General features: G+C 44.6%; 1 protein-coding gene across 2 annotated transcripts in view; it reads right to left on the reverse strand.

The window, feature by feature from the left end:
• The window catches only part of LOC147996484 (uncharacterized), a 62,335-nt gene that overhangs the window by 25,069 nt on the left and 14,418 nt on the right, over positions 1-22,848 (reverse strand). Inside the window, exons 1-2 of one of the 2 annotated variants that reach the window (XM_087642354.1) lie at positions 1,027-1,111; positions 310-445 (exon numbers count right to left, since the gene is read on the reverse strand). The exons of the other annotated variant lie outside the window; for it this stretch is intronic. Coding sequence (XP_087498480.1) covers positions 310-445; positions 1,027-1,037 — 147 coding nt within the window. The 5' untranslated portion in view covers positions 1,038-1,111. Of the gene's footprint in view, positions 1-309; positions 446-1,026; positions 1,112-22,848 lie in introns of those variants that run through there. 2 annotated transcript variants of the gene reach the window in all.

The following is a 22,848-nucleotide window of genomic DNA, read 5'->3' on the forward strand; positions in this document are numbered from 1 at the left end:
GGCGCCCCTTGGAGAGGTGAGGCCCATGTGTCTTCTTGCCTCTCGGGGTTATATGCATCCAGAACTGGACCTCCTACCTTTCAGGTGGCTCAAAAGCTGCCATGGTATAGAGGATGACCACAATGAAATCTGCCTTTAGCCACCAGCAAATACAATCGGTCTCACCCAACACCCATCTCTTATCTTGCCCAAGCCTCCCATTCCAGACTCCCAGATTCTCCTCTTAACAGTGTGCCACGTTCTGCCACTGGGAAACCAACCAAGCCTTTCCTCTATCCTACCCGACCCTCCCTCGCATCTTAATCTTACCTTTAGAAGGCTGTGTTTCTGGGCATCAGGCACTGAGGTGACAAGGAAGAGGATAAAAATATGTGAAGCAATTTGATGCTGGCCTTTCCACGGTGAGTATGTCTTGTGGCACGAGAGGCTTGCAAGATCTCTAGACCTTTGCAGAGAAGATCACTCTGAGTAACAGGATGAGGCTCCCTTTCTCAAAGTGGGAAGTGCAGTCAGGCTCCCAGGCTAACCCTCTTGTTAGTCTACCCTACCAGACATGAAATTCCTAACTACAAGGGGCTGAGGGGTGGCACCTTTGTAGACTTTTGTCTGACCCTGAGTGCTTAGATCTAGTTAGGGGAAGCGTGTGGAGGGAAGAAAATAAAAGCTTTATGGGTGGGAACTGAAATATCAAGGTCCCCAGTAGTCTCTACTTAATGAGAGAGTGATCAGATAGTGCAGTGTAGACTTCCCAAGCCAATTGAGCATGCTGGACCTTCTCTGCCAGGCCTGGAGCTCCTACCCTGTTTTTCTCCATCGTAAAGGCCAGAGCCCTGAACTGTGCCCACGAGTAACTCCCAGTTCAGGGAGGCTTGGATGATAATGGGTTGGAACACTTACTAGGGAAAGATCCCATCTAGTTCAGGACCAGGTGTGAGTAGGGAAAAGCAGCACCGTATTGGTCCAACTACAAAACAAAATGCAGCCCTCACTCCCAACCCCCTGAACTTGTGAAAGAAGAGCTCCTACCAAAGGAGCATCTTGAGTGTCTGTTGTGTCCCTCACAGCTGTGAGACCTTGGAACATACATCTCTGAGCCTCGGTTTACACACATCTGCAAAAGGACACATGAAGCCTGCTCAGTCTTGTGAAGATTAAATGAGCATCCAGTAGATTGTAAATAGCAAAAACTATGTAAATGTATCTTCTCACAAACTCCCCTGCTGAAAACACCATACAGAGCAGGACACTGAGCAATCTGAGACATAAATGGATGGATTTGGGGCTGGGGAAATTGTTCAGGAGGTAAAGTGCCTGCTGAAGTCTTGAATACCCAATTCAGGTCCCCAACGTGCATGAGAAAGCTGGATGCTGAGGTCTGCACAAGTGTGATCCCAGTTCTGGGGAGACAGAGGCAGGTGGATACCTGGAGCTCATTGCTAGGCAGTACAGCCAAACTGAGCTCCAGTTTTATGAGAGACTATTCGAACACTGAAGAGGGAAGTGGTGAAGGAAAACACATCAGCCTGTGCCCTACACACAAGTGTGTGTGTGTGTGTGTGTGTGAGTTTATGTGTGTGTGTTAAAGCATTTACCAACTTCTCCCACTCTAATGATTCCTAATCTAACCCAAGATATACACAGATTAACCCCAGAAGGTTTGAAACCTCTAGAAATCGTATGTGACACGTCATATCTCAGCCAGTATTCTGCAGCTGTCCCCAGGACCCAAGAATTAAAACCACTGCTTCAGCATAGACTTAGATGACTTCTAATGTCTGGGGTGGAAAAAGATTGTCCCAGAATTATTTCATTTATTTAAAAAAACTCTTGCTCTTTGCACCTTCCTACCAAGAAAGGAGAGAGATTCACCCGGAAGTGTGGTTGTGACTGACACAGAGCCAGACCAGGCATTGCCCATCACCCCCTTACTAACCCCACCAAACACCTCTTATTATTAATCTGTCCTTCTGCAGTAGCTGTGCCAGGGTCTGAGCCCTAGAATCCCGACCTGAAGTGTTCCCAGGCTGGTTAACTGTGAAGAAGCACGTGTTTTGATGTGAAATTCATGCTATCTCAATGATATGTAAATGCCAAGTCCGAACCTCTTTGATCCACTCTCACCCTGAGTTTCTCACCATGCTTATTACTCTCTTTTGTTCCCTTAGGCTACCCCTCATCCTCCTCCCAACACTCCTCTTTAGGTCAGTAACCAGCTGCTTCCACAAATCACTGCCTTATCAGGAAAAGATCAAGGTTCTCTGGCCTGGTACCTGTTCCACCCTGAACGCTGGCCAGGTCCCTGGATGCTTAATGGTTTGTAGTGGAGTTAGGAGGAGGAAGATCTTCTGTCTGTACGGCTGCCAGCGCTAAAGAAAACCTGGCTCTTTCCAGGTCTGGAGTGATGGAAGATTTACACTATCTGTTCTGCTGATTCTTGGAGGAGCCAATAGTCATGTGAGAAGGAAAGCCGCTGTGACTTACGGCGCCTTCTCTCCTCACCCAACCTCGGCATCTTACATATGTCATTAATCTCTTAATACCTACTATCTGATGCTGACCCAGACACAACAAATATCCATCGAATGAATGAGTATCTACCCCACCTATGCACAATGGCTACCAAGCTATTCATGTTGTTGGTCCTGCAGAGATAGGATGATAATCTAGGACCCTTCTGTGCAGGTGATCTACGTTACTGGATTTAAATGGCCCCCATTTCCAAATGCCCTGCCCCACACATCCCAGAACATCTAGTGTCCAGAGCCAAATCCTACAGAAGTCACACGGCCAACCCTATCCCAAGGAATCAGAACACTAAAGGGATTCCCTCAAGATTCCCAGATTCTAAGTCTTGAGAAATCTTGTTGCCTAGGAGTCAGGATTGGGTTCCATTCTCTGCTCTGCTCTACAGTACATAGAGGATACAAAAACAATGCACACTGGCAATAAGGATATTTGGTGCCATGTATGTGCCAAGGACTTACTTGGTGCATTATATACTCCAAAAGGTATTTCCCAAGTGGCATGCCATTCATTTACCTGCAAGTCCTGTAAGAAGGGTGTTATTGTTTGCAGCTTACATATTGGGAAACTGAGACTCAGGATGTATTAGGCCAAGGTCACATAGCCAAAGAGCTGGCAGATCTCTGTGTGCCTGGAGCCCTTTCTTCATGAGCCTAGCAATCAATAGAATCCTCCTGTTACCATTGCCTTTTTTCCCTGTAACTGAGGGCATCCAATGTCTTAGAGACAAATAAGAGAACATCATCAGTGCTAAGTAACCTTGACAACAATCAAACTAACCCACATAGCCTGGCAGGGCTAGGTTGTGAAAGGCCTTATTTTGGCTTTAAGCCCACCATGCAGATCCTTGTAAAACAGCATCAGGACCAGGGAAAGCCTCCAGCCTACAGAAGAAGCAGTTCCTCCCCTTTAAGTGGAAGAAGCCAGACCAGGCAGGAAGCTGAGCTAAAGCATCACACACCAAGGGTATTAGGTGAATGATTTGCCTGGCACTGCTTACAGAAACAAGGTTAGGGCCCCAGCTAAGTGTCACCCGATTTCAGGAGGCAAAACCCAATTCAAACCCCAGTCAAGTAAAGTACAAGGCAGCAGGTGACAGGTACCTTGCCTACACATCCCACAACCTTACCATCCAGACGTGGCATGCCTAGCATTCCGGCACTAGGTGGGACCAGAAATCTTAGGTGAAATTAGGGTTAGACTCCCTGGTAAGCAAACAGATAGGGAAAGAGGCCATGACTACATAATAAAGGTGGTGAGTTTCCAGTATGGCTTCTTCCTCTCCCTCCTGCCTTATGACAAAAGCCTAACAGCTTAAAGCAAGGTCTTTGTAGGTTTTTGACTCCTACTGGCAGACCCCCTGCTGATGGATGGGTTGAATGAGTCAAAAAGAGATGCTTTAAAGCAGATCAGAAGCTTTGAACAACAGTCCTGGGCCACTTACCCATCCAAACTGTCTTCAAACCAACCAACTCTAAGTTAGGGGCAGAAGACTCTTTAGAGACCCAGCCCTCAAGAAGAGACTGGCTTTCTGAGCCCTACTTCCCACCCCATATGTCTGTTGTGTGCCTCTGTTTCCTTAACCCCAATGAACTCCTTTCTTCAACTTACGATTCTGTCTGGTGTGATCTGAGGTCTTTGAAATCTCTCCACTTCCCTGTAGCACTGGAGAATTTTCCTGCCTTTTAATTCTGTAACTGACAGAGAAAACAAACCCAACCAAGACCCCTGGACAATGTCATTAGCAGCACACTCCCTCATAAACAACTGCCCTAACAGTTCCTAATACTCCTTCCTCTTCAGCTGTGGATCTCACTTCTGCTTCTCTCAAAGGTAAAGAGGGAACAGAACTATTTTGAGACACACATATGTTAACACACACACACACACACACACACACACACACACACACACACACACACGGTAAATAAAGTCCTAGGTGACTCTGAAAGCTGATAAGAGTAAGAGGGTGTTGTGTACACTAGATACACTGGCTGAAAGCATGATTCAAATCTGACCATGGTTAAAAGAACTCCAGCCACTCCAGAGTGTTGTGCTTGGGCACTTTGCCTGTGCAATCTCATTTAACTCTTACAGTGCTGTGAGGTCACTGTCACTATGTGAATTTTTAGACGAAGGATTAAAAATGCAGAGAGACACATTAATACCCACACATTCACAGCTAACGAGAAACATATTCAATACTCAAATCCGGAAGTCACTGAAACCCAGGACATGAAACCACCTTGGTGGGGCCAGCACCCAGGTGGCAGTAATACTGCATTAACACCACCCAAAGACATTGACTCTATTCCCCTGAGCCCTCTGATATATGGAAGCCTCCATGAAAATTCAGTAATGTGACCATCTTGATGCCTTGGGGGAGAGTCAGAACGTCTGGGGATTGCAATGTGCAGCGAAACTGGATCACCTTCCTTGGGTATTTTTGTCAATGGCACTCATGAGGCTGCAAGGTGTGAATGAGCAATCGCTATATTAAAAGTTCCTGAAAAAAGCCTTCCTCCCCTGGGCCCCAGCTCCTGAGAAAGAGAGAAGAGCGGGGCTGCTGAGCCTCTTCTCTAGGTCTCCTCTTCACTCTGCATGGTCAAGGTCTAAGAAGCAGATAAAGGAATTGCCTGCACTACCCTTTCCTTTAGATCTGACCAAGTCGCCTGGCTTATAAGCAAAGGTAAGAACAGGAAGAACGCCTTCATGGGACAGCCATGAAGCACAATGGTTACACGTGAAGCACTTAACACAATGGCTGCCATTCAATAAATGATACCTTCTGCTCAGGGGAAGAAGTACCCTGTAAACCATGGTACCCATCTCTGTGCCCACAGGGCTGCACTGGCCATCTCTGGTTTTCTGCCTGTGTAATTGGGCTCACTGAGTTCCAACTTCCTCACCTACAAAGTGAGGTAACATCACTTACCTCTCTAGGATAATATGAGATGATGACCTCATATAACACGCCTCTTAGGGAGCTGACCAATCATCAGTAGTTAACATAGTTAACAATTACAGCAATTCCTGGGACCTAGTCACAAAGTCAATGAGCATGAATGAAACCTACCATAGCCCAGTGCTTTCCTGCTTTATAGGGAATGATAGTCCAGGAGATAATGCCATTAGAGGTACTATTCTTGTGAACTTGACTTGGCCTTATGGTGGGTGATGAGTGAGAAATTCAGAAAGAGAAAGGAAATAGAATAGGGGGAGGGGACACTTTTTATATAGGGCAACTGGGAAAAGCTTCATAAAGTAACATCTGAAAAGAAACTGTAAAAAGATCAGGGGTAGCCCTGTAGACTTACAAAGAGAGGGTTTTGCAGGTCCAGGAAATGGCCCCAGGGAAGCAGAGGGTGTATGTCTGAGGCCAGGGTTGCAGGAGCATACTGATCAAAGAAAATGAAAAAGAAATCACGAAGATTGGAAAGGGACCTGGTGACACCTTGGAGGCTGAAGACAGGACTCTGGATTATGCTTTGGTGAGGCAAGAAATTGTAGCACCTCTTCAGTCTCTCAAATTTGGTTGGGCTTGACCCCAAACCTCTATGTCTAGATGAGACAGCAGGGTGAGAGTGGAGACCTAGCAGAGTAAAAAACAACTAATGGCGTGAACAAGCATGTCAGCTTAGATGGGGACCATCCAAGAGGTGATTTTCAAAAGAAATCATTACATTCTGGATATTTACAGAAGGTAATGTTAACTGGCCTGTTGCTAGACCAGTTCAGTGTAAGGGAATCAAAGACATCCAGGAGGACTCAGGGGTTTGGGCCTGAGAATCTGGCATATTGGAGCCATATTTTTCTAGTGATAAATACATTGACAAAACCAAGGATGGCTTTAATTTCCCAAGGCACTCTTCTAAGTTCTTATCACTTATAGTTCAACAGCCTTGGGTATGGACAGCTGAGCTTTAGGGGATTTCCCTCAGACACAGACCAAATCAAGATTACCCTTTGCATGAGATCCTACCACAACTTTATGCCCCACCATAATTCTTTTGTCTGATTGGAGGTAGGGCTGGTCCATCTTGGAAGCCAAGAGTGAAAGCCCAAATGGGGATAGAGCCCAGATGGTCAGCCAGGCATAGTCCTGATTTAATTATAAGATCAATCTGACCAGCTTCCCTGCCAGCAGGAGTGTCCCTGGGCCTCAACTTGGCCAGCCTCTGGGGTGCAGTTCCTGGACTTGTCAGAGGGAGTTAGGCTCACACATTGTTCCCTGGGCCCCATCCAGCAGTCTTGACTGGTCTTGTCACTGGCCACTCAAAGCCCGACAAGGTTCCATTCTAACTGAAGGCTGATCTAGGACACTATATTAGTTGCTTTTCTTGTTACTATGACAAAATGCCTGATGAAAAGAAGGGTTTATTTTGGCTCACAGATTGTGAGTACAATCAGTCATAGTGGGAAGGTTGGGTGTGGCAGGAGCCTAAGACAGCTGCTCACTTTGAATCCATGATCAGGAAGCAAAGACAATCAAATGCTGGTGCTCAACTCACTTTCTCCATCCCCCTCCCCTATGCTACAGGATCCTAACCCTTGGGATGGGGTCACCCACCTTCAAGATGGGTCTTTCCTCTTCAACTAAACCTCTCTACAAACATCCTGACAGGCACACCTAGAGATGTGTTTCTGTGGTGGCTCTAAATCTAGTCAATTGAACACAAATGACATGACATGATACTTGTAGTCTGAGTCTACTGAAACTAGAACATCTAAAATTCCTGGGAAAGGAAAAGGAATAGTGGACCTGACTCATCTGGGACTAACTGAGATGTAGGGTTAGGGTGAAGGAGCTCCAAGCACTGAAGAATTTCTGAGTGCTCGGAAACTCAACAAGATACCTATTTCTAGACCAGGGGAACAGGGCAGAGAGTTCAGAGAAGACAGCACTGAGGTACCTGGGGCTCCTAGAAGGATTCAGCATGATCATAGTGTGTTGAAGGACCTGACTAGAAGGGAAACTGCAGACTGTAGAAGCCCAGCATACCAGGATCAGGTAGGAAGAGGAAGACAGAAGATTCCAGTCTGTATTATAGGACACCTACATGGGGGTCCTCCCATCACTGTTCCCAGAGAGAGCATGTTGAGACATTGCATCTTTCCCGAGCTCCAAAATGGGGCCACAAGTGGCCCATAGATCCTCTCCTAGGCTAAGTGTCATGCATTTTTTTCCAGCCACAGTTCCTTTACCATGTCTATGGCCTTCCTCTGGGACTCCCTAAAGACAATTCATATCTCCTGTTTCTATCCAGTTGTAAAACTATTCTTGTGTCTTAAGTGAGCTGGCAGAGGTATGAAGAAATGGAACATGAAGAGACAGAGTCCTTTGAACTTGCCTGACTCATATGAACAAGAGGTCTGAGGCCAGCAGCACAGATTGAAGTTGAAAATGAGGATAAGGGCCCGGAATGCTGGGCCCCCAGTTCATGGCTGTCACTATTTTCCATGGCTTATACACATGCCCCCCTATTCTCAGAACCCCTTTCCTGGTCTCAGTGTCTGCTTTTCCAGTAGTAGACCCTGATCAGTACTTCTCCTTATTTTCCTCCATCTTTCCTTCTCCTTTCTGCACTAGTCAGGTCTCTGCACAGATGATAAAACATCTAGAAAACCAACCTACCTGGAAGAGTGGGGAGCTTGGGCTCATGGTTTCAGAGGTTTCAATCCAAGATTACTTGGAGATGTCACTTTGAACTTGGAGCAACACAATACATCGTGGCAGAAATGTGCAGCTGAGGAAATTACTCAACTCACAGTTAGCAAGAAAGTAAAGAGGGAGGGGAAGATCTTGATCTGATCTTCAGGAGCACTCTTTTCAATGATATACTTTCCTCCCACTAGGCCCTACTTTCTAAAAGTTTCACCACCTCCTGAGATTGGCATAGGCTCAGGTTCTGGACTTTGATATATGAGCCAAATCATATGACAACCTGCAGTATCTCCCTTAGCTTGCCAGATGACAAAATAAGTTAGATGTGTCAACCCTTCCCAGACAGGGACCTGCAATGCTTCCTGCTCCAGGATGCCCTGTGATGCACACACAACGTACTCTACTCTTTCAAACACATTCAGTATATGGCCAATGCATACAGTGGGTATCCTATTCTCTTAAACAAAGTGAGAAAATGAGCTTCAAACAAGGCTTCATCCAACTATAAAATGCTGTGTGGAACCTTGAGCTAGGTAACAATCCGTGCTTGCTAGCGTTATGTCAACTTCATACAATCCAGAGTCATTTTGGAAGAGAGAACCTCGACTGAGAAAATGCCTCAACCAGATTAGCCTATAAGCAAGCCTAGGGTGCCTTTTCTTTTCTGATGTGGTAGGACCCAGCTCACTTTAGGTGGTGCCACCCATGGGCTGATGATCCTGGCTATAAGAAAGCAGGCTGAGTAACCCATGAGGAGTAAGTCAGTAAACAGCATTCCTCCATCGCTTCTGTTTCAGTTCCTGCCTCCAGGTTCCAACTCTGATCTCCTACCCTCACTTCTTTTAGTGATGGACTCACAGTGATATGTGAGGTTTAAAAAAAAGAGACAAAAACTCCCTCTTCCCTAAGTTATTTTAGATATGGTGTTTTGCCACAGCAATAAAAACCCTAAGAGAGAATTTGTACCAGGAATAGGGTGAGACAGACACAGCCATGTATTAGGGGGACGATTGTGGAGGCATTTGGATTTGGAGGAATGCTGCTTATTGTCTTGCTCCCCACTGGATGTTCAGAGCTTAATGTGTTTTGTGGGAACTTGGAGAATAATGTTGAGGGCTGCACAGATGATGGAGGTCTGGCTTATGAAGTTGCAGAGGGAAGTTTTCTGAGTCCCTTAAAGACTCTATTGGAGCTGTTTAACATTTTGAATTAAGAAACTATTTTTCTGGTCTGCTGGGGCTGAAGAATCAGCCATGATTAACAAGAGAATAGCACCACTTAAGTGAAACCTTTACTTTACTAGGACAGTTGGATGCTCGTTAGCTGGAACTAAGAAATTAACAGTGATTAAAAAGAGACCAGCATCATTGAGAATCATGAATCTTGGCTCTTGGATCATAAATCTATTCCCTCAAGATTAGCACACAGAATCTGTGATCCAGAGAGGGCCAAGGCTGTACTTTGTGCTGTTAAAGTAGAAGCCCAAGAATTGAAGAGGTCATGAAGAAAAGTTGAGGCTTGGCACCATGTAACAGGATCAGGGATCAGAGTCCCTGAGGACATCCCAGAAGGACAGGTGACGATGCAGCCCAATTGCAATAGAGAGTTTAATGTTTTAGAGATGCTGGTACCATGGGATGACTACCAAGGACAGCATCATGTGTGGAGTGAAACCAGCCTGAGCCAAGTGCCATGTGCTGTGAATGGCAGAGCCAGAGAAATGTGACTGTCTAATTTCTTTGGAGCCCAGAGAATTAGGGGTGAATCCTAGCACTAGACACTAATTTATTCACACCACTGGAATTTTGTTTTGCTTTGTTCAGATTGTGATTGTTCCCTGTTTTCTTTTTTCTTGGAATATGAAAGTATTTAACTTACTTTTGATTTGACAGGAGTTCAGTTAAGAGACTTTGATATTTTAGAAAGACTTTGAATGTTTTAAAGAGACTGAACTTTTAAAGGGTTTGAATTTTTTTAAGACCATGGGACTTGGAAAAGTCAGAATGTTTTGTTGTGATTTTAATATTAATGTGAGATATTGGAGATTAATAAGAGAGGAGGGGTTAAAGTTTAACAGTGATGTGTTTAGATGTCAAGTTGACACAAACCAGAGCCATTTTGAGAGAGAAACGTCAACAGAGAAAATGCCCCTACCTCTAGATAATCCTGTGGTGTGTTTTCTCCATTGATGTAGTAAGATCCAACCCACTTTTGACAGAACCATTCCTGATCTTAGAGTCCTGGGCACTATTTTTAAAAAATACTGTAGGGAGCAATCGAGCCAGTAAGCAGTTTTCCTCCATGGCTTGTGTTTCAGTTTCTGCCTCCAGGTTCCTGCTCTGAGTTTATGCCCTCAGTGATGGACTTCACTCTGTGAAGTGAAATGAAACATTCCTTCACTCAAGTTGATTTTGATCATGGTAGTTTTGTTTTTTCTTTTTAATTCTTTATTGCTTGTATGGTGTTTTGCCTGTAAGCATGTCTGTGTACCACAAGCACGCAGTACCTGAATAGACTAACAGAAACCATAACATATTCCTGTAAATGGGTTTAGACACAGTTGTGACCACAACATGGGTGCTGGGAATCAAACCCAAGTCCTCTGGAAGAGCAGACAGGGCTCTTAATCCCTGAATCATCTCTCCAGTCCCCTCATCATGATGTTTTATCATAGCAGTAGAAACCCTAACTAAGACACTGTCACACTCTTCTGATAGGACTGAAGTGTGACCATCGGCCATTTCTACCTCAGCTTCTTCCCTTAAAGACTGAAGAGCTGGAGATGTGCTGATCCAGAGACTTCTCTGAAAAGCCAGTGGGACTGCAATATTTCCACATCAGATGTAGATTTAGATTTATTTTCAAGCTAGCTGAGTGAGGTTGAGCCAGTTCCTTCCCTCTGTGAAACTGGGCCATCCTACCTGTGAAGCGCTAGTGTGAAGATTCACTGACAGGACCCTGCATCTTCCTCTGTTCCCTCCAATTCTACAGAGACTGGACACAGTACAAACCCAAGTCCAGTTTCCTCTGGATTAATGTTCTGGAACACTGACTCCAGCAAGCATCGTTTGACTCCACTCGGTGGCTCATGAGACTAGATTCCCTTCTTTTACCTTAGGAGACCCAGCAATAGCCCACAGATAATATAGCTAGCTACCCTCTGATCTCCAGAGGTCCCTACTGACTGTCAGAGCAGTCCCAGCCAGTTCTACCGCTGCCAGCAGGAAGGAGGTAAAGATGAAGACTAAAAGGAACCTCGCAGTCTCTTGTCATGCTGAGCGATGATAGCACACGCCTTTAATCTTATCCAGTAGGAGGAGGCAGGTGGATCTCTGTGAGTTCAAGGCCAGCCTGATCTACAGAGCAAGATCCAACATAGCTAGGGCTACATGGAGAAACACTGTCAAATGAATGAATGAATGAATGAATGAATGAATGAATGAATCTTTATGATTCTTTCAGGGAAGAAAAAAGAATCTTGCAGTCTTGTTTCCACCCTCCACAGGGGCTCTCGCATTCTCAATATAGTCTGAACCTTGCAGGAGCAGAGAGGTCTGGACCATTATTCCCTCCTGCAGATGACGCAAGGGGTTCAAGGATACAAAGAACCTTGTCAATGCAACATATGTAAACGTATGGAGAGACTGATATAAGCAAAGGGTTCCAAAGCCTTGTCGTGTCCTAATGTGTCACAGCCATCCTGGGAGGCATAGTTTACCTGATAGATGGTCCTGAGATCCTGTATGTTCCCTTCAAAAAGCAGCGCTAACATGGGAACTTAGGCTCTGACTCCTAGCCTGGCGCCTACGCCCTACCAGGCTTAGGAATCTTTGGAGTTGACCGTAGATGGAGTAATCAATCAGGCAGCTGCATTGCCATAAATAATACAAGTGCCAGGCCTAGGTCAGGTCAGAGAGCACAATGACAATAGCAAATAGTGGGCAGATTTAACGTGTCAGTCGCTGTGTGAGAGGCCTTGTGCACAAAGCTGAAGGGACTGTAACACAGAGTGAGTCACTGAAGGTGGCACAGCTAAGAGGTACTGATGTCACCTTCATCACTGACAACCTTCTGCCCTCGGCTCAGATGCCACCATTGCAGGCAGGTCTTTCCTAAACAGCCTTTCCATATAAGAACTCCGTGTTCTTGGCAACTGTTCTCTGTTTATTTTCTTCTGAACATTCATCACAACCCACAATCTGTTCCATGTATTTATTCGCCTGTTTATTTTCTGACTCTCCCACCAGAATATAAGCTCCAAGAGGACCTTATTGATTCCTATAGAGTCCCTAGTATAGAGCCTAGCACAGAAGAGACACTTGTTGAGTGTTTGTTGAAGGCATAAAGACTTCTGCTAGCCAACAAGAGTCTAGCAGGAGAGCTTCATCCTTGGCTAAGCTTGGGTATGCGAAAAGGAAACAACTGATGGGAAGAACTGGGGTTTTGGAAGAAGCCAGACCTACATTTCAAACTCAAGGTGGACCAGTAGTGTAGTCCTGGGCAAGCTACAACCTTGGGATTTCTCACTGGCAACATGGATCAGTTTGACTTATTAAGCAACGGCTGCAGTGAGGCTTAAATAAGACAATAGGTTGGGAACGCCAAGACAGGATGCCAGGGGGTCTGTCTGTCCTCCTCCTCCTTGCTAGCAGCAAGTATCCAAACTCCAGGCTGAGAAAGGTAGAGGACCTCACTTGGGTTAAGGTGGCTGCTGCTGGCCCAGCCTGGAGCCTGTTACTGCACCCCCACCCTGTGCATGCAGCAGCCAATTTCAAACTATGTAAATATGCCAGGCTGCCGCCTCAGCAGGGGAACAGCTATACTTAGTGCAATTTGCATGTATTTTAAGCTGACTTGTTCCAGGCAAAGAAGCCGATTCATGAATTTAATAACATTCACAGATTCCCAGAATGTCAGCAGTGGAAGAGACGTCAGAGACCATCTAGCCTAGCCCCTCTTTTAGCAAAGGGGATGCCAAGGGTGGTGGTGTGTCCAAAGTCATGCAGCTGTGAAGGCTATGAGCCAGCAGAGACCCTTGACTTCCAATCTCGAGCCCAGAGATCTTTTCAGGGCTTTCCATATGCCATTCTATCCACCCCCATGACTCATTTAAGCAGGCTATGGTTTTCAGTCTTGGACCATCAAGTTCCCTGAACTTGAGCCTTTAAGGTATCCTTGAAAGCAGGAGGAGGTTGTGAGGGTGAAGGTAGACAAAGGAACCATTAAAGGGCAGGCCACATACAAAACACAAAGCAATACAATGGAGACCGAGTCCATAAATCCTGCCAAGGCATGGAGTGAACATGCAATGAAATCTTCTAAGCATTCCCCACTCCCCCGAATAGCCCATTAAGATGATGCATTAGATCACCCAGGGATTTACCTAGAGCATATTTTTAACTCTAGCCGACAGCAACTGCATTTGCCTGCCCAGCAAACCTGCTCCCTTCTGGTAACTGCACATGGTTGTTGCTTTATGGGAATAGTCCCTCACTCCTGAGTACACTGGGGCTGTCAATTAAAGGGCCTTAAGGGTCCTGCCATAGTGCTGGGCTTGGGACCTAGAGCCAATCTATTCCTTGGTTTAGAGGTGGTCATGTGACCCAAACAATTGTTTTCAGAGAGTGAGATGTGTGAGCTAGTCTCCTGGGAAAGAAAGTGTTGTTCTTTGCTCTGTAGCAAGCTGTGGGAGCTGTGGGATGTTGCAAATCCAGTGCCAACAGCAGTTGCCTTTGCAGCCACAGGGAAAGAGTCTGTCTGCGAGAGACACCAACGTAATGGAAAAGAGAGAAAGAGCGATGCAGAGTCGGTCCGCGAAAAACAACACGGAATTATCTGTATCCCGCTGCACCCGCTCCACTGCCCTGAAGCGCCCTTGTCTCCTCAAGCTGGCTTGGTTGGATTTCTTTTCTGGACTCTGAAATACTCCAAAATGAGGCTCTAAGCCACACCATCTCCTGAGGTAATAAAACCCATGAATTGACCTCCAGCCATGTTAGAAAGCACTGCTCTGTATGAGAAATCCTTAACTGATCTTCTTAAGCACAGAGAAAGTTTTCTCATTCTGATTAAATATTTGTACCTGGAGCCTACACTATGCTTGAGTGGTAAGGATTTAGTCACTTGGATATTCTAAAATTGTTCTGAAATTATCACTGTCATCATCATTATCATCATCACCATCATCATCATCATCACTATTACTATTAACCTGTTAGGCTTATGACAGTCAAGTACATTTACTATGGCTGCCTAATATTTAGATGTCAGAAGTAGCCTCAAATCTGGGTATTCTCACTCCCGATGCACTAATAGGAGTATCAAATGATGATAACAAAGATGATTGCAGCTGTAATTATGAAACATTCTCTGTACGCCAGGCACTGTGCTGTGTATATCTCATAAACCTATGACTCCTCCCAGTAACCTTGAAACTTGACAGCAGAAAAAACTGAAACTCAGATTATTTTGTTGACTCACTTCATCATGAGCGGGAGCTGGGGCTGCCTTTCACCACAACACTGCTGGCCCTCACCTCAGGATACAGGTTTTGGATGTGATATTTGCATCTGTCCAGACTCTAACTGAACTTATGGACACGCGTAACCCGATTGGTCTCTCCTCTCCTGCCCACTTCCTTCCCTGGGCTTTTTTCTCTCTGGACCTAGAAAGGACGACCCCCACCCCAGCCTTAGAGCTATCCTCAGTATCTAAGTTGAAGGTTAGATATTGGGTTATTAACAATTTTTCAGTTATCCTGATCTGCACAGGCACGAACTCCATCACCTGGACCCTTCCCCCTTCAGAAACTAAGGCCAGGTGACAGGGTTGCCTGAGACTCCTTTGTTCACTGCTTCCAAAGTACTACTCAGAGGTTGCCCACGATGCATACTAGGTTCCATGCCTCTAGCTCTCGTGGGAGCTCCAGGAGCCCTACCTGGAGGCATGCTGGGCTGTGGGTCTCAGGGGTGTGGGCTATGGCTGCACTGCATTTATTTACAGAGCAAGAATGGTGCCCGCCTGGAACACGGGCACACTGCCCACCTTCCAAGAATAGCTCAGTGACCTAGGCCAGAGAGGCCCCATATTTGGCAGAGTGAAGAAAATCTTTACGCAGAGAGCAGCAAAATGGTTGAGAACTGCTGTCCTTTGTCAAAAATCCTTCTCCTCAGGCTCCAGACTCCTGCCCCAGTCTCTGGGGATGCTTCCTGTCTCCTGCCAAGGCCCTGGATATGCCTCAGAGTAGCAAACAGTTAACAAAGAACTGTTTTCTGTTGGCTGTGGCCCGCCTGAGATGCCAGGGGGACATGTAGGTAACCACCTGGCAGGCACAAACTTGGTCTTTGGTCACCTAGTTGGCCAGACGGTCTTTCAGGCTGGGATTGGACTAATAATGCCAAGTCTACCCTGGAAGGAAACATCCAGAACAGCAGACACAAATGTCTCCATCAGAGCTGAGCCAATGAGACGTCCTGTAGTGCCTGTCGGGGTCATTTTGTCCAAACTGTAGCCTCTACTTTGGCCGTGTGTTAGAAGTTACAGACGCTGTTTCATAGATCCTTGGATTCCTCTAGCCTGAGTCTACCCTTCTCGCTCCTTGCCCCTTGTATGCCTCTATGTCTTATCACCAGATCCTCAAGTGATAGAAGACAGCTCGAAGGAGTGGACAGAGCACCAGCCCTCTCATCTGTATGAAAAAGATGATACTGTTCGCCTCCCCTTGACAGATAGCTATAAAAAATTAAAAATTATCTATATGCTAACTGTCTGGTACAGGTCATTGCTCAATAGAGGCCAGCTATTACCACTCTTGTTACGATTCTCCAACTTTCACCCTGTTAATAGCCAGTCTTTCTCCCACCAGACCTCACACCTTCCACAGCTGTTTTCCTGGATAAACATTTCTCTGTGCCCTTTGCTTATACCTGTGCAAGCCCTGGCCTTCCTGAGGCTTTCTAGAGACACTGATTGCCTCATTCCCACCTACTGAGTCCAACACCTGCTCTTATCCCTAGGCTGTTTGATCAGGGATATCTGCCTTCCCCTCTGGCCTGACTTTAGACAGACTTCTGCACCACCCCCAAGCTCTACACAGCAAGCTATCAGAATGTTCACGAACACTCACACCATATGTGAAAACGGACTCAAAGTTAATCATAACCCCAAAGGTCAAACAGAGCCATAAAACTTACGAGAGGAGACTAAGGAGAAAAGTCACAAAGTGTCTGTCACAAAGCGCTCAGAGCTCAGAAGTGCTAAAAGCACGCTCCATATCGTGAAGCTGGTGAGTTGAACTCTGCTGAAATGAAAACTGTTTGCTCCATGAACGAACGAGATGGCTGAGACTGAAAAGACAGACCACATGCCAGGAGAAACACTTTCAAACTGTGTGTCTGTCAAAGGACTATGTCTAGTTCGCATTTTTTAACTCTCAAAACTTGATAGTAAGAGCAACATAGTCCAAAAATGGGGAAAACATTTGAACAGACTCTACTGCACACGCGCACACACACACACACACACACACACACATGCACGTATGTGTATGTGTCTGTCTGTGTGTGTGTGTGTGTGTGTGTGTGTGTGTGTGTGTGTGTGTGTGTGTGTGTGAATGGAAAAGAATCCCATGAAAACGTGATCGATTACCTTAGGAGAGATGCACATTAAGACTACATATGAAACACCACCACACACCTATCAGAAGAGTATAAAAGATTCTGACAATCTCAAGAGCTGCCGCTGAGAAACAACGGGTCCCTATGCTGACGGCAGACTATGCAGCCACTCGGAAAATAATCATTTCCTATAAAGGCAAGCATACAGGTAGCCTTGTAACCCCACCCTTGGATATTTCCCCAAGAGAAATAAAAATGTAAATGTTCACGCAGACCACTGTGTGAATAATTACAGGTGCTTTATTTGTAATCACTGTGAGCTGGGAACAGCTCACGTATCCTTCAGCCAATTGCCGAATGAGCAAGTTAGTGCGTTCAGCAGTAAAGCGGAGTGGACTCTGTACATACACACAGTGACGTCAATGAATCGCAAGTGCATTTTGCTAAGCAAAAGCAGTCAGGGCCCAAAACCTTTATAACAGATCTCTTCGCTTATTTTTCTGGAAAGCAGCGAACGAAGGAACAGGGAACAATCCCTCGCAGAGAATAGAGGTGTGAGCCTTGGGAGGAACTAGCTACAGAGATTGGACCAAAGGGGATGATTCAGGCTGATAGGCCGGCTTGGCATTGGTCAGAATTCATCAGGAAAGGTGAAAAGAGAACTAAATCAGAGAGAAGTGGAAGCAGTCTGGTAAGTGAAATGAGTCAGGCTCCAAAAGACAAATGCTGCATATTTTCTTATATGCAAAATCTAGACTGGGTGAGGGGCATGAAATCAAAGGGGGCCTATTTGGAAGGCGAAGAGATAAGAGAGTGAAGGATGAGTAAATAGGATCGAAGTCTGTTGGATATACATGCCATAATATTTTGTTTTATAAAAGTAACATATACTAACAATCTATTTTAATTTTTAAATACTGAAAATATAAATTAACCAAAGATAAATAACTAAATAACAAGTGAGCTGTTTAAATGCTTTCAAGAAGATGTCAGTCAGGACAGTGGAAATTATGAAATAAGAGAGGAAAATAAATATTAAAATATAATAAACAAAAATACCCAAAGACAAAGTATCATCACCATGTGCAGAGAGAATAGATAGTAAAACTGATATAGAAAACTTAAAGACAGTAAAATAAAACTTTCCCGAAAAGTCTTGCATATCAAAAAGCAGTAACAGCAAAGGGGCATAGCATTCCAGGAATTGAGAATGTATGAAGAGCAACCTATAAGTAGATGTTCTACTGAAAGTATTGAACTTTAAGGATAAAGAATCATAGGCTATTAGAAAAGAAATAAGCTACATATGATGTGAAAACTGATGACTTCCTAGTTAAGTTGTTAACCGCTTGCCCATGCTAGATGTGAGTTGCTTCAAAGTAATGAACAGAGCAAAGGTGGTTGTTGTTATTGTTGTTGTTTTGTTTTGTTTGTTCATTTGTTTTGGTTTTGCACAGAGACAGGGTTTCTCTGTGTAGCCCTGGCTGTCCTGGAACTCACTCAGTAAAACAGGCTGATTTCAAACTCAGAGATGCCTCTGCCTCTGCCTCTGCCTCTGCCTCTGCCCCTGCCCCTGCCCCTGCCCCTGCCCCTGCCCCTGCCCCTGCCCCTGCCCCTGCCCCTGCCTCAGCCCCTGCCCCTGCCCCTGCCCCTGCCCCTGCCCCTGCCCCTGCCCCTGCCCCTGCCCCTGCCCCTGCCCCTGCCCCTGCCCCTGCCCCTGCCCCTGCCTCAGCAGTACTGGAATTAAAGGCATGTGTCACCTACCACCCAGCTCAGAGCAAAGTTCTTAATCCAGAGCATCTTTCCAGTGAGAGGAATGGAGGAAAGAGGCATCGGAAGCATCAATCTCCACAATCTAAGTGATGAGGAGCACTAATACACCATGTTCAGAGGAAGTATCCTAACAGAGGTTTATTTCCTACTGTAGAGGTGGTTAGAAAAAGTCTCCTGGATGGGGACACTTTGCAACCCACGTCTGAAGGAAATGAGAAGGAAGCAACTGATAGGTTATTTCTCCACTGCCAGTGAAATGAGCCAATTTAAAGCAGATTAGATTACATTTAAGGAAGTTTTATTAGAAAGCTGCTCTCTGGTGGGCTAGTTTACTGGCCCCAAGAACCAAGGCCAGGGAAGTCTCCATGGGGAAAGGGGATGGAGGGCCAGGGAGGGGGAGAGAAAGAGAGAAAGGGCATTTGTGCACAGAGTGAGAAGGGGAGAAGAAAAAAGGAGGGAAAGGCCAAAAGGTCTGGATTATATAGGGAGGAGCCTCTGGGGGAAGGGCAGCCCAGCCCTGGGCTGGAAAGTTCAGGGTATGCCATGTACGGTATGACTGAGGAATGCTGGGAGAACCTGGAGGCCAGGTCTGCTTTGCTATGTAAAATATAGCCTCAGTCCCTTGTCTGGGGTCCCAAAACCAAACAGCTGGAGGATAGAGTACTCTGAAAACTAAGTAAGAAAAGAAAAACCCTAAGTTGGGATGCTGCATGCTGTTTCAAGGATCAACGAAACATGGTCAAGGCACATCGAGTAATTGGCTGGTGGCTGGCAGAAATGATGTCAGAGGTGTCACCTGGGTAGGACAATCTCTGGTCTCAGGGAATATATTTATTTTAAATGGGATGGGAACTATGAGAGGCTTCAGGCCAGACAATGATACAGTTCAATTTTTTAAAATGGTATTTTTTTTTTGGTAGGACGGGATAGAACAGTGCCAAACAGAAGCAAGAAATTAGCTAGGCAGCAATCACAGGAGTCTGAGATATTATTGGGGTTTTTTGTTATTGATTATTTCCTATCCTTTACATATTCTAGACATTAAATCTGTGTCACATGAATGGCTGCTACATTTTTTTCTTCCATTCTATCAGTTGTTTCTTCATGCAACTGCCTCCCTCTTAGTTCCAAATGATCCCATAAATGCTCACAGAGGTGAAAATGCTAATTTCCCTGATGTAACCCCATAAATGTTCAAATGATGAAAATGCCAATTGCCCTGATGTGGTTTCCTCATGCTGTGTACACATATGAAATTAACACACACACCCCCAAAACATGTACAACTAAAATAACAACATTTAGTAAAAATAGGTACAGAAAAAAATTGTGCAAAAGACAAGTGCAGTGATGACTTGTGCTGACACAAACAATGGAAGAGATGCGGGGGAGGGGACCTCGATTTGCTGTATTTTGAAGGTAGGGTAGTTGACTTTGCTTAAGGACTAAAAATGAGGTGTGAAAAGACTGTGAGGGGCACAGGGATTGGGGGCAGGGAGAGGTCAGTTTAGGTTACAGTAACTTTGAATATTCAGACTATCAAAAGGGAAAAACAGGCTTCTCCTTGCCTACACTCAGTCCCACAGACAGAGCAGGATGGCCGCAAAGAGACGAAAAGCATCATCAAGAAAACCAGGCATCTTAGCACTTGGAAAGCAGAGGTAGACAGATCTCTGAGTTCAAGGCCAGCCTGGTCTACAGAGGGAGCTCCAAGACAAGCAGCATAGGCTACATAGAGAAACTCTATCTCAAACAAACAAAATAGACCTAGATATGCCATACCTCCAAGTGATATCATCATGCGTACAAAATTAGGGGCCTTTCTCAAAAAAGAAACAACCAACCTGTGACAATAATCTTACCACCAAATAGTAAATCAAAATAGTTCAAAGAGCGGCGTTGTGGTTAAGTAACCACTGTCAGTGAGCATTTCACAGTAGTCCACAGCCCATGGACTAAACAATTAAGAATTATAGCCAGAGAACAAAAGAAGCATGTAATTAAGTTCAGCAGCACCAAACTAACACATTGAGTAAATCTTGTAATGTGGAAGGGAAAATAACAACATGGCAATTTCTTCATATTTTTTAACAAGTGTCTAAACCTAAAATCCTGCTTGAAACTTTTATTCCATCTTCTTAATCATTTTATTTTTCTTAATTTTACAGGTTATCTTAAGAACCAACATTTCTCTTTTCTATTGGATATTATACATTATATATTCTATTTATATTTCAAATATTATCCCCTTTCCCAGATCCCCCTCTCCCATTCCCCATCCCCCTACTTCGATGAGGGTGCTCCCCCTTCCTCAACACCCTGGCATTCTCCTACACTGTGACATCGAGCTTTCACAATACCAAGGGCTTCTCCTCCTATTGATGCCAGACAATGCCATCCTCTGCTACATATGCGGCTGAAGTCATGGGTTCCTTCATGTGTACTCTTTGGTTGGTGGTTTAGTCCCTGGGAGCTCTGGGTGCGGGGGTGTCTTGTTTGTTAATATATATAGTTGTTCTTCCTATGCTATTGCAAATCCCTTCAGCTCCTTCAGTCCTTTCTCTCACTCCTCCATTGGGGTCTAATGGTTAGCTTCAAGCATCCTCATCTGTATCAGTAGGGCTCTGGCAGAGCCTCTCAGAAGACAGCTATACCAGGCTCCTGTCAGCAAGCACTTCTTGACATCAGCAATAGTGACCGGGTTTGGTGGCTGCATATGGGCTGGATCCCCAGGTGGGGCAGTCTTTGAATGACCTTTTCTTCAGTCCCTGCTCCACTCTTTGTCCCTGTATTTCCTCCTGTGAGTATGTTGTCCCCCCTTCTAAGAAGGACTGGATCATTCACATTTTGGTCTTCCTTCTTCTTGACTTCATATGGTCTGTGAATTGTATTGTGGGTATTCCAAGCTTTTGGACTAAAATCCATTTATCAGTGAGTGCATACCATGTGTGTTCTTTTGTGACTGGCTTACCTCACTTGGAATGATATTATCTAGTACCATCCATTTGCCTAAGAATTTCATGAAGTCATTGTTTTTAATAGCTGAGTAGTACTCCAGTGTGTAGATGTACCACATTTTCTGTATCCATTCCTCTATTGAAGAACATCTGGGCTCTTTAAAGATTCTGGCTATTATAAATAAGGCTGCTATGAACATAGTGGAGCACGTGTCCTTATTATATGTTGGAGCATCTTTTGGGTATATGCTCAGAAATGATATAGCTAGAACCAACATTTCTTTTTTTTTTAAGATTTTTTTATTTTATGTATGTGAGTACACTGTCGCTGTCTTCAGACACACCAGAAGAGGGCATCGGATCCCATTATAGATGGTTGTGAGCCACCATGTGGTTCCTGGGAATTGAACTCAGGACCTCTGGAAGAGCAGTCAGTGCTCTTAACCGCTGAGCCATCTCTCCAGCCCGAACCAACATTTCTTATTTAAAAAAAAAAATCTATCTGATGTTCAGAAGTTCTTTGTCATATCCTGAGTTTCTTTTTTTTTTTTTTTTTTTTGGTTCTTTTTTTTCCGGAGCTGGGGACCGAACCCAGGGCCTTGCGCTTCCTAGGTAAGCGCTCTACCACTGAGCTAAATCCCCAGCCCCATATCCTGAGTTTCTTAATGGATTATTTAAATTATTTAAAGTTCTAGTTAAGTTAAATTTAATACATCTTAAAGAAATATTGCAGGATAGATTTCTTTTTGATAAAATCATTTTTCTCCATCTTATTGTACCCATCTATGTACTTCCCACCTATGAATCTCTACATAGATAGAAACTTACTTCAGATGCTTAGCTCAGATTTTTAATAATGATTCTTTAGGGATTAGTAATTTACTTTACTTCAAATATTTTTTGAAATATTTTAAAATATTTCAAAATCATAATTTGAATTTTTATATTTATCTTTTTATTTATAAGCACTTTCTAATATTTACAATATTCAAATATTTTCTTTTATAATTGCTTTTATATAAGCAAGGGAGAAAATTCTACTAATAGTTAAAACTAAGTAGCAAATGTAGTCTCCAAAGGTGAATGAAGAACAAAATGCAAAAGACCCAAGAGAATGAAATAGTTTCGTAGCCATCAATCATCCAGTCCCTAGTCACCATAGGGTCCAGCTTTCCATAGCCACCATCTGGTTCCAGCTTTCTATTGCCATCATCCGGTACCACTCTCCATAGCCATCATCCAGTCCCATCTTTCCTGGACATGAGCTCCATAGGAGGAAATCATTGGCCAAAGTCATAAGTCAGTGATCAAGGTC

This window comes from Rattus norvegicus, chromosome 2 (genome assembly GCF_021556685.1).
Source record: "Rattus norvegicus strain SHRSP/BbbUtx chromosome 2, alternate assembly SHRSP_T2T, whole genome shotgun sequence".
NCBI lineage: Eukaryota > Metazoa > Chordata > Mammalia > Rodentia > Muridae > Rattus > Rattus norvegicus.